The following is an 11,935-nucleotide window of genomic DNA, read 5'->3' as shown; positions in this document are numbered from 1 at the left end:
TAAGAAGCGGCAAAGGTGATGCAAGGCGCCTTGGAGTCACCAGGAAATAGATCCAGCAAAATCACCACAACGTCCTTACCTGTATCAAGATCTCCAATAACATAAATACTGGCTCCTATGGGTACAGCTCCATAAACGAAAGAGGAACTGGCAGGGATGCATAAGTTCTGGTCGTTAAGATAGATCCACCTGAAAATGAACAGATGGGCAAATCCAAGGAAGTCAAGAGGATGACCACAATATCCAGGGAGACCATCAAACTTGGGGAGCCAACAAACAGCACTAGGAACTGCACCAGTTCAGCTCGACCTGCATTCCCATTGCCAGGTAACTGCTGAGTTCTCTCCCGTCACTATGGATACTAGTTTTGCCTGTTCTAAAATGTCACATATATTAAAACGTAAAGAGCATGCACTTTTCAATCAGCTTCTTTTGCTCAGCACAATTCATCTACACTGTTGTGTGCAGCAATAATTCGTTTCTTTTTAAGTGTTATTCCATTATATGGATAGACCAGAACTGGTTTATGTGTTGACCTGCTCATGTTCATTTGGGTGATTGTCAGTGTGTGGCTGTTGTGAATAAAGCGGTTTTGGACACTGGAGTGCAAATCTTCTTTGTGTGGATGATGTCATGGAATTGACTGGTTTTGTGGCTTGAGGTACATTCTACTCGATAAGAAAATGCCGCACTGTTTTTCCAAAGCATTGTGCCATTCTGCATTCTAATTTGCAATGTCTGGGAATTCCAACTGCTTGGCATTACCAAGCCTGCTCTCAATACTGCTGGTTTTTCTAACTGTAGCCGTGTTAGTGGTGTGGGCTTCCCCAAGAAGGGTGCTGGCTATCTCCATGTGCGCTCACTGGCCGTTTTATCTATCTTCTTTTGTGAAATGTCTGCTCCAAGAGTTGCTCATTTTTAAAATTGGGTTTTCTGTCTTCCTACTGAATTTTAAGATTCTTTTGTGTTGTGGGATGCAAGTCCTTTGTTAGATACATATATCATGAATATTTTCCCCAGCTTGTAGATTATCTTTTTGTTTTCTTAATTGAGCCTTCTGAAGAATGGTTTTTAATTCTGACAAATTCCTATTTGTTTATTTATTTAAATAGTTCATGCTTTCTGTGCCCTTCTTGGAAATCCCTGCCTATTCCAAGGTTGCAAAGGTCTTCCTCCTATGCTTTTTTCTGGAGATTTCACAGTTTCAGCTTTCACATTCAGGTCTTATCATACATTTCAAGTTGAATTTTGGGTATGGTATGAGGTAGAAGTTCACTTTTCTTCCATACAGATATCTAGTTGCTCCAGCATCATTTGCTGAAAAGACGTTTCTTTCTCCCACTAAATTGCCTTGGCATTTCTGTTGAAAATCAATTTAATAACCACAAAAAGGATCCAGGGCTCCACAAAGAGGTAGCTGATTCCCCAGATGAGACAGAAAATACAAGATGAGTCTGGAGCATCTTGTGCTGCCAGACAGGAAGGGCTTAAGAAGGGTAGGGTGTGTCCAAAGGACATGGAGCTAATAGGGAGGTTCCCAGTGGCCAAAGCTGGAACAGCTGAGCAACAAAATGAATAATGATAGTATTGGATTTATAACTTATAAAAAAAAATATCTGTGAGTTCATACAGATACAAATAAGTAACTGAATATGTTAAAAAAAAAAATAGGGAGGAGAGAACGGTCTTTACTGAGTTCCAGTTAACAAATGTAGACAGAATGAGGGAAATAGATCAACATTAGGAAACCACCACAGTTGTAACTACTGCTGGTGTAACTACTCCACTGATAGGTGCTTAATTAGTGGTGAAAGTTTGAGAAGAAATGGTGTATTTGCACATTCTCATTTATCTCTTCCAATGTATTTGTAAATTAAAAGGGAAATATAGCAACTTTACAGTGGAGAAACCCAACAGACACTACCTTAACCAGGTAATCAAGGTTACTGTCACCAGTAATAAGACATGGAGACAGCATGTCCTCCTTGATGGAGTGTATCACCTCTGTGGTGCTCCTGGCAAAGATGCCTATCCTCAGCCTAATCACGAGAAATTATCAGACAAATCCAAATTAAGAGATATCCTATAAAAACACGGACCAACTATCTTCAAGAATATCCTGGTCATGAAAGGCAGGGAAAGACCAAAGAACCATCACAGGTTAAAAAAGACTAAAGAAACACAACTCAGTGTGTTGTCAGTTCCCACATGGCATCCCAGAGCAAAGGGAAAAGAGAGATTAGTGGATAAGCTGGTGAAATTCGAATAAAGATTAGCATTTACTTAATAATACCGTGCCAACATAAATATCTTAATTGTGATATCTGTACTATGGTTATGTAAGATGTTAACACGAAGAGAAGCTGGGTGAATGGCTTACTGGGGATTCTATTTTTGCAATTTTTCTTTAAGTGTAAAATTATTCCAAAATAGAAGTGATTTTTGTTTAAAAAACCACCACCACAACAACCGTGGATTCCACTATATAATAACATTCACTTAAGGTAATTGGAACAAATAATTTCCTTTCAATAGCTAATGACATAGCTGGGGTAAAGCAGCTCTAAGTCAGACCCTGGGAACATATCTAAACCCTAAGAACTACCAATGTCCAGGCTGACATGCATTATTGGAGCATATGACATACAGATGTTATTCCTGTTCTCTCTGTGCTATGAAGTGTCCAAGAAGCCAGCAGCTCAGACCTAGTGCATCTGGATGTCAAATATAAATGTGAAACTGTTCCACTAAGAACAGTGCTTTTATTTCAAAGAACTCTTCCCAGATTGTTATAAAGCAGCAGCTTCCATATTTTGAATTCTAAGAAACAGGGAAGCAAAATTATCTGTCCAAGATCACATAACAACTCAGAAGCAAGCTAACGTAAAGCTGCTATATTTGAAAAACCTTCATTCAACACTTGATTCATCTTATACCTGAATGTTGACTGGTATCCAGCAGTTTGCTGGAACTGGGACTACAGCTTGGCTCCTGGTTTCAAAATGTCTCTAGGAAACAGGGGAAGGGAAAAATTCAAGAGCTCTCACTGAAAAGTAAAAATAGGGACGTGAACAGGCCTTTGAAAGAAAATGTTTGAAAATATCAAACTACAATAACTGGCTAATTCACATTTTATGTCTTCAGGGCTAAGCATCGCTATCTAAACCTTGACATTTAAATTCTTCTCAGGTTCTGAATCAAACGAATCCAATGACTGTCCCCCAGACCTTGTCTGTGGCTGAACCCTACACCCAGGCCCAAACTCAGGGGAGAGGCACACCACTCTTCTGGGCAAACTCATGATGGGGCCATGTGTGTCCTCACAAGAGTAACTGGTACTTCTATTTTTTTTTTTTTTAATTTTTATTTATTTATGATAGTCACACACACAGAGAGAGAGAGAGGCAGAGACACAGGCAGAGGGAGAAGCAGGCTCCATGCCGGGAGCCCGATGTGGGATTTGATCCCGGGTCTCCAGGATCGCACCCTGGGCCAAAGGCAGGCACTAAACCACTGCACCACCCAGGGATCCCTAACTGGTACTTCTAAATGAGCATCAGTGACTAGACTGTTTACTGAAAAGCATATCAGAATACAACAATATTTTGGCATAATTTTGTAGAGTTGAGAATCTCACATTATTCCTCCCAGGAATAATTAAACAGAGCTCAAGAAACCAGTCTATGTAGATGATCTACCAAATTTGGTCCAAAGCAGATCAATGACTCAGAGTTCCTGAGTTTCAGAAAAATAATCCTAGCTGATCTATTTCCCATAATGCTAAGGGTTCAAATGAAATGAAACTAACATAAAAACTTAACTGCATCATGTATTTAGCCGCTGCTTTTAAAGCAGGTATAAAAGGTATATGGCTTTACCTTCTTTCTCTGCCATCTATCACCTCGCTGACCTTAGACAATTTAGCTGTCATCTATAAAGTGGGGATACCAAACACCACCACTAACATCCAGTGACCTGTGGGGATGACATGACATGGCCAGTGCAAAATACTTCACATACTATCTAGCACCAAGTGGGCATCAGTAAGTAGCAGTCATGCTTGTAATGGATGAAAGCAATAGTATCCCCTTAGTTCCAATGTTTCCAAACATGGCCTTATTAGGACCTGAGGCTACAAAACGTGTCCTCTGGTAACTTAGAATTAGCAATGTCCATTGTGCAGGAGATTTTTAGAATATAGCCTGGTTTGTAGCAGCGAGCTTTGGCAAGAGCAGAGCAGGAGGGAAAGACAGGCAAGGAGAGATTGGGGTAGGGATAGCAATCAACTGGAGAGGAGAAGGAAGGACAGAGGTTTCTGCTTCTGGCCAGGGAGAAAGCAACTCTCCGCAGGCTGACTGTCCTGCAAGGAGCAGCTACAAACTCTGGACAAGATACAAAAGACAACTGCCTGAGGGCTCTGAAGACTGAGAAAAAGCAGGCAGGTTTGAGATAAAAAGTGAAAGTTGAAGAAGCAACACACACGAAGGGAGTTTCTGCATCTTCGGTAGCTTTGACCAAAGGCAGGGTGACACTGGCAGCTCCAGGTGGCTGCAACCCCTGGAGAAAAATCCTGCCGTCTTTGTGGTCACTGGAATCAGGGCAGAATGTCTTGAGGCAACCAGAATCTCCTGAGTGAATACAAGTCTCAGAAAGAGGAGAGCCAGAGAAGGATGCCTAATTTTATACATATGCACTTGTCTCAAGTCTTCAATCCCAGAGTCATGAGTGCTTGTAACTGAGGCTGGCTTATAGAACTGAAGAGAGGTTGGAACCGCCATGTGCAGCAGTGTGACAGCCAGCCAGGAGCCTAGGCAGGTGCGAGGGAGGCCTGTTGAAACTCTCCGTGTAATGCTCTGAAGTGCCAGAAGAGATGTCAGGGCCTCAGCAATGTGCCATTCACGATGTTTGGGATGTAACCCATAATTACTCAACAAAAGAAAAGCCAGAAAAATGAGAACCCATTCTCAAGAGAATAAACCATAAACAGATGCCAACTCCAAGATGACCAAATGCTGGGATTATCTATCAGGTGGCAACTCGAATGTGGCTACCAGAACTACATTCAAAAGAGAAAGGAAAACATGTTTATGATGAAAAGATGGGAGATTTCAGTAAAGAAATGAAAAAATCTAAAATTCTACCTGAAGAAGCTGGTAAAGGAAGAACAGAATAAACCCAAAGAAAGTAAAAGGAAGGAAATCATATGGACAAGAGCAGATGCCAATGGAAGGCAGAACAAAGTGGAAAAACAGCCTTGAAAAGATAAATGCAGTGGTAGGCTTTGCGAATAGAGGGCACCGGAGGGACTGCAAGGCCAGGCAGCATGAAGGGTTTCTTTCCTGGGGTTGGTATGCCTTTGTCCTTCCTCCCATCAGCTGCTGCCTGCAAGTGTGCAGGAGACTCAGAGGTGCGGGTCCTCAGTGAAGTTCTCTGCCACCCAACACGCAGCGTCCTGCATGCACTGGCCACACCACACCCTTGCAGGGTGGGGGGATGTCTCTTCACAATTTGCTCCTTCTTAGGAGATTTCCCTCAGCTCTCAAGACAGCAGTAGCTGCGTTTTTCACAGTAGCAATTTTTGCGTTCATCAGAGCTCTCTTTCATCAGTTAGCAGTTAACCACCTCTTACTAGTTTATAATTACATGAATTAAATTTTCCCTGTTCAGGGTACTGATGTGGTTTCTGTCTCTTGACTGGACTGTGGCTGAAACAGATTTGTCAGGAGAGTGGTTCAGCTCCTCATCTCTTACAAAGGCATCTGTAGTACCTGCTACTTCCTAACCATCGATCCAAACACCATAATGTCAATGGGGAGATCAATATGATGCTTTAAAGGAACACGAAGGTGATCAAAATGTTCCTGGACTAACATACAGTAGACAGTAGAACCAACATAGGCCTGAGGCCAGACAGTGCAGGGGTACTGCTGGCCCTGCAGGGCAAACTGCTTCTGGTGATCCTTGCAAATTGGTGCCAAGACAAAGCATTAGCTGGGTTAATAGCTGCCTACTCTTGCATTTTCAAGTTTTTGATGGTGGCACTAATTACTCTAACTTCCTCAAGGATGTGGAACTGTTTCTGGTTTTCTGTCACGGTAGGAAAGGAAAGTTATAGTGATTTCCATGCTATCCTTCCTACTGTAATGGCCCCCAAGCCTTGGGTCAGAGAACCACCACAAGATTCTACTGGTTGTCAAGTGTGTCTGCTCAATTATACCTTCAGGGATCAAAAGATGAAACTGACAGGCCTTGACTTCAACAGTCACCATGACTGTCCTATAGAAGCAAAAGGTGGGAATCCAGGCTGAGCAGGTGCATGGAGGCAGTCAAACACAAGATGGGTTAAGAGGTGAGCTGGAGTGCAGGACAACAGGAAGGAAGAGACTGGAAAAGACTGAACATTTCTCTTAACCTCAGACAACAGAGGGCTCCAGCAGGAGGCTACATACTATTATCTTTGTTTGGTAAGCAATGGGGGAATACCCAGAGTTTCCAAGAGGAGAATGAAATGACCAAAGTCAGATTAATCTTTCAAAAACACAAACAGGCCAAATGCACAGGAAGACAGGTTATAAGGCTAATGCCATTGCACACATGAGAAAGTGAACACAGTAGGGCAGGAGCAGAGAAATGAAGGTGGGTGACGTGGAAAATATTCCAGAGTCTAAAAAAGAAGACAAGACTTGGCAGCTGATAAGACATGTAGCATGGGAGAGAATCAACAATGAGCTTTTTTTGAGTATGAATAACTAGGAGGATGGTGGTATCAGTGAAAGAGCAGAGACACCGGGAACAGAGACTGCCTGTCATTCTGGGTATATTAAGTTGTTACTATGACATGATGTAATTTATGGCAATTTCTTTGCTTTCCTTCAAACCATTTTGTTTTTAGTCAGAAACACAGAAAATAAGATATGGCATTTTTCCAGGAAAGTTTTAACCTAAAAATAGGGAACAAAGACAGGAAAGACAAGAGATTACTTAAAAACAATAAATGGTCTCCAATCTAATACAGATTGCTCATCTGGCAACAGTTTCAACAGTACGCAAATATAACATACTTGGAAACATCTGCTCTTTTAAGAAATAAACTACTGCTGTATGTTATTTTCTTCCTATAGATATTTACAGGAAAGCCTGTATTTTTAATGCAATGTAGTGTGGTGGCTGAAGAGATGGACCCTGGGGCCAGAGTTCAAACTCCTTGCTACCTTTGTGTCTCTTGGCACATTACTTAACCTGTGTTTTGGTTTAAAGTAGGAATAAAAAGAGCACATAGGGACTCAGATAGTTGTTTTGAAGACTGAATGAGTTACAAATAAGTTAGTATGTGGCACTTGGTGTTTATGTCTGCATCATATAAACAAGAATCCTATATGTTATATTGACAAAAGAAATATAGCTTTCTTCATTCTATTACCTAAAAACTAACATTGGTGGGCACCTGGCTAGCTCAGTTGGTAAAACACATGACTCTTGATCTCAGGGTTGTGGGTTCCAGTCCCCACACTGGGCCTACAGCTTACTTTAATAACTAATACTGGATCCAAAAAAAGAAACTAATGATCCATGAATTTATTTGGAAGTGCTTTTAAGTAGCAAGGAAGGAGCCATACTCTTATGTCTAATACTTATGAACTGAAAGCAAGTAATAAGCTTATATTTAAAGCTTATCAACTATTAATTTGGAACAACCTGACAGAAATATAAAAGTTCTAGCAATTTATTGCACGTCAGGGGCAGACTGAGAAACTCTGCAGCCAGATTTTAAGTCCTATATACAAATGGGGACAGGGTAGGGTGAGGAATACCTAAGTGGCCTTGATTACTCCAGCAAACAAGGGGCAGCCTCTAGTTCACACTGCCCAAACAGTAGCTCAGTCATTGTGAAGAAAGCACAAGTCAGTATTTTATGGGAAACCAAACACACTAACCACTGCTTATATTTTTAATTTTTTAAAAAGATTTTATTTATTTATTTGAGAGAGAGCGAGAGAGAGCGTGCTAAGCAAAAGCAGGGGGAGTGGCAGGCAGAGGGAGGGAGAAGCAAGACTCCCCACTGAGCAGGGAGCCTGCCAGTGGGGCTTGATCCCTGGATCTGGGATTACCACCCAGCTGAAATAACCACTGCTTATAAACGACGCTGAGCAGTCTTGAGATTCGCTTGGGGAGGAGTTAACATGCCACTTTATACCTTGGACAGTTAGCACCCACAGTAAGGTATCAAGAGAGATGTAGAAAAGTCCAAAATTCTGTCCTGCCCCCACCATAGCAGACATTCTCTAAATTGCTCTCATACTTTGTCTAATAAGTTCTCCTAAGAGGGTCTACCCCTGTAATTCATGGGGGAGGGGCTAGAGAGGCTATACAAATATCCTCAATTTAAAATACATTAAAAGTTAGATAACATTTACATATATTTCTAAAGTAACTGTTCATGGTTTGCCCTAATGGAAAACATGAAATTAAACATTGCCTTCTAGCACCCCCTACTGGTGACAGGGTTGAAATACTGTAACAAGATGAATTTTTACATGACCATTTCCCTGTAGGGTTTAAATAGTCCAGTTTAGTGGTTACCACAATAAATCCTGTGGGAGGAGAGAAGGGAAGGAGGTTGGTGGGAGGGTGGCTACTCTACAGGACGAGTACGGCAACCAGTCAGATGTTTTAAGACTCTGTGCTCTGTGACCCCACACTTCACCCACTGAATCAACTTTCTGTCAAGCGTTTAACACAGGCCAGGGACGATGCTGGAGATAAGGATCTGTGGACAGCTGAGCTGAACCTTGCCCTCAAGAATCTTATGGTTAACGATTGCAATGCAAGAGACATGAACTGAATGTTAGGGGATCACAGATGGAGGAGCCTAAACTGGACTAGGAGATGTTAGAAGGCTTTCTCTAGCAATGGTGATTAAGCATAGTTTTGGAAGAGGCTGTATTAACTGGATAAATATTGGAAGGGAAACTTTAGACAAAAGGAGTAATACAAAGACATAGAGCTAAGATCATCATAACATGTTTTGGGGAAAAACGATGCTCAGTATAACTCAAGTGAAGCATCTGTGTTGAACAGTAGCAGAAAGAATAGAGAAAGGCCCTATCACAGAAGGCCTTATATACCAGGTTAAGGAGTTAGCTTTCTCCTTCCTAAAAGCCAGATGGAGCCAACAACGATTTCAAACAACCAAGGCTCAAGGTTTGATATACATGTCAGAAACACTTTCTTATGGTTTTAAGCTACAAATACTTCTCAAGTCTCTGATTAAACCTCTAGTAGGCATTAGGTATAATGTCCTAAATAGGATAATTCAGTCAAGTAACTTGAAAACAAAACTAATCTAAGACACGACTTTGAAAGCAGAAAGGAAAAGTCGCACAAGTTATGTGAAACTGCTCATACTTACCTTTTAAACTCGTCATGATAGAATTCCGACTTGCACGTGACCATCTCACTCCCCTGGATGTCCTCACGACTTCTGACTCCCCCAAACACATACAGTTCCATGGCCACTCCACAGGCCACAGCTCCAAATCTGAAAGGCCACACGGAGCATATTAGCTGCTGGATTTATAACTCACAGCCTGATTCCCAAACTCCTCTTACGCTGGTTTTAACGCTGCAACATTCAGGGTTTCATGAATATGTGGGTCTGCCTTTTTAGGAGATGGACTATTCATTTACTTTTATAGAAACCAAATACCAAGTCAAGTGAAAAGTTTATTTGAATGAAAGAGGGCACCTACAAAGTCCACATCCACATTCTTGTACCTTCTCTCCTTTAGCGGACAGATAGCAGTCCACTGCTGGGTCCTTGGGTCATAACATTCCACAGATTCGAAGAGCTTTCCATATGATCCTCCACCCATGGCATAGATTTTCTTTTTCATAGCTGCATAGCAGCCGATCTGGAAGAAGAAAGTAAGAAGCAGGGAGGCAACACTTAATTATTCATATTAGACAAATACTAACTCTAGTCTGGAGAGCACCGTAGAGTGTCTGGGAAAGGATTCGATTTCTAATAGTAAATCTATGGTGCTTTCCAATATTACAAACACAGGATTTTAAAAACAAGAAGAGGAGGTAATACATGTACTGTTCGTTAACTCCATCTGACACAAATGCATTCAGTGACATATGTAAATGTCCCTATTTTTTTTTTTATGTCCCTAATTTTTAAGGACTTCTCTAGTCTCTCCATTCTTTCACCATTATTTGCAGATTCCAATATTTAGATTCTGTTGAGCAACATGTCACTCAATTCCTGCATCAACTGAGTTGAGAGGGAGAGCAGGAACACAGTAGCCGAAGTGTAAATCCCCACAGGACTGGACGAAGTTTCCTTGTGAAGAAGAGCCCCTCCCTCCCACACCAGAGAATGAGAGTAAGACAGATCACTCTCTAAACAGCTAACGGGAGCCATGTCTTCACTCTACTCCTGGTGCAATGGCCATGTTTACCTGTAGACTGTTTTCTCCTCAGGCCTGCATGATGATTAAGAAAATAGGTTTGGAAGACCTGGCTGCTTCCCAAGTGAGGGTGTTCACAAAGCATTTGTCAAGCACAGGCGTGTGGCAGAGAACTTACCATCAGGATAAGCTCTCACACACACTCCATCTCCTATCATGGTGTACAGCTGATGATAATGAAGGCAAGCCACTGACAGGGACAGAAGTCATGAGTTCTTTTAACACTATCGATCGTACTAAAAGGCTAATGTGGGAAAGGAAGAAACGCTAATTTCAAAGCCCAATTTGTAATTACAAGATATGGTTCTCACCTTTCTAACCATGGTCAAATCAGGTTGCTTTGTCCAGGTTTTGGAATAAATGTCATAACACTCCATGGAAATTAGCTCTTTTTCACCATCCTCTCCTCCTAAAATGTACAGCATGCCATCTATCTCCACAATTCCAAAATTATGTCGTGGCTGAAAAGACATCAAAGATCTCTGTATACAAAAGGCCAACTCCCAGACTAAAAGCAGATATCTATCTATCTATCTATCTATCTATCTATCTATCTATCTATCTATTTATTTTAGATATCCATGCATTTAATAACAACGACAGGTATTCCAGAGTTCCAACAAAGAGGTGCCATGCTCAAAACCATCTCTCTCTGGTATCTGTGATTGCCCTAGCGGCTCACCCTTCTGCCATAAGAGACAGAACCCAACTCAGGTGTGTTTTGGAACAAGGGAATCACCTACACGATAAATTCACTGGTGGAATTATAATTTTCTACTCACAACAGCTCAGAACAATAGGAACAACTATTACTTCTGGTTCAATAAAACTATCTGCGTTTAGCAGTGGGCTGTAGTTGAGTGTTTCCCAGCTAGTGTGTGAAAGGAGGAACCACAGCTCAGGCACTGCCTGAGGCTGGGAGAGGCATGGGGAGGCGGGCCAGGCTCCTGCTACAGCTATCTAGAATGACGGAAGCCTGAGGGGTCATTTGTTAATGAATATTTGCTTAGAGTCCTTCCCCTTGGTGCCCAGAGCTATTTTCGTGCTGAGAACAGAGTCCTCAGCGGACAGACAAAATCCCCCGCCATCAAGGAGTTTATGTGAACAATTAAAAAATACCCAGTATGTGAAAGGTGCCATGTGACGTTAAGAGAAAGAAAGTGGGCAGAGATGGGAGAGCACTGAGGGGCGGGAGGGAAAGCCTACCTGGGAAGTGCCCCATGCACACACACCAACAGAAGGAGGGAGGGAGCTACGATGGTGTCTGGCAAAGGTCCCAAAGCAAGTGTGTGTGTAGGTTTGAGGAACCATAGGAGGTCTGATGGAGCAAAGGCAGGCACAGAGAGGAGAGCTAAGGCAGTGGGTACAAGCATGGTGGGCAGGGGCCTGTGGCAGGGCCTACACTTCTTTCCTTACATGAACACAGACACAAAACAAAAGTGCAAAAGGAAAGATACACTACC

The 11,935-nt window shown here is 42.0% G+C and overlaps 1 protein-coding gene across 5 annotated transcripts in view; it reads right to left on the bottom strand.

Annotated features, from left to right (window-relative positions):
- GAN (gigaxonin) overlaps positions 1-11,935 on the bottom strand; it is a 60,744-nt gene that overhangs the window by 12,603 nt on the left and 36,206 nt on the right. For all 5 annotated transcript variants that reach the window (XM_072819406.1, XM_072819410.1, XM_072819409.1 and 2 more), the window contains 4 exons: positions 10,784-10,933; positions 9,775-9,911; positions 9,410-9,538; positions 80-189 (listed from right to left, as the gene is read on the bottom strand). In XM_072819406.1, coding sequence (XP_072675507.1) covers positions 80-189; positions 9,410-9,538; positions 9,775-9,911; positions 10,784-10,933 — 526 coding nt within the window. The remainder of the gene's footprint in view (positions 1-79; positions 190-9,409; positions 9,539-9,774; positions 9,912-10,783; positions 10,934-11,935) is intronic.

This window comes from Canis lupus, chromosome 3, assembly GCF_048164855.1.
Source record: "Canis lupus baileyi chromosome 3, mCanLup2.hap1, whole genome shotgun sequence".
Taxonomy (NCBI): domain Eukaryota; kingdom Metazoa; phylum Chordata; class Mammalia; order Carnivora; family Canidae; genus Canis; species Canis lupus.
The sequence above is the reverse complement of the archived record's forward strand: the minus strand, read 5'-3'. Positions and strand labels throughout refer to the sequence as shown.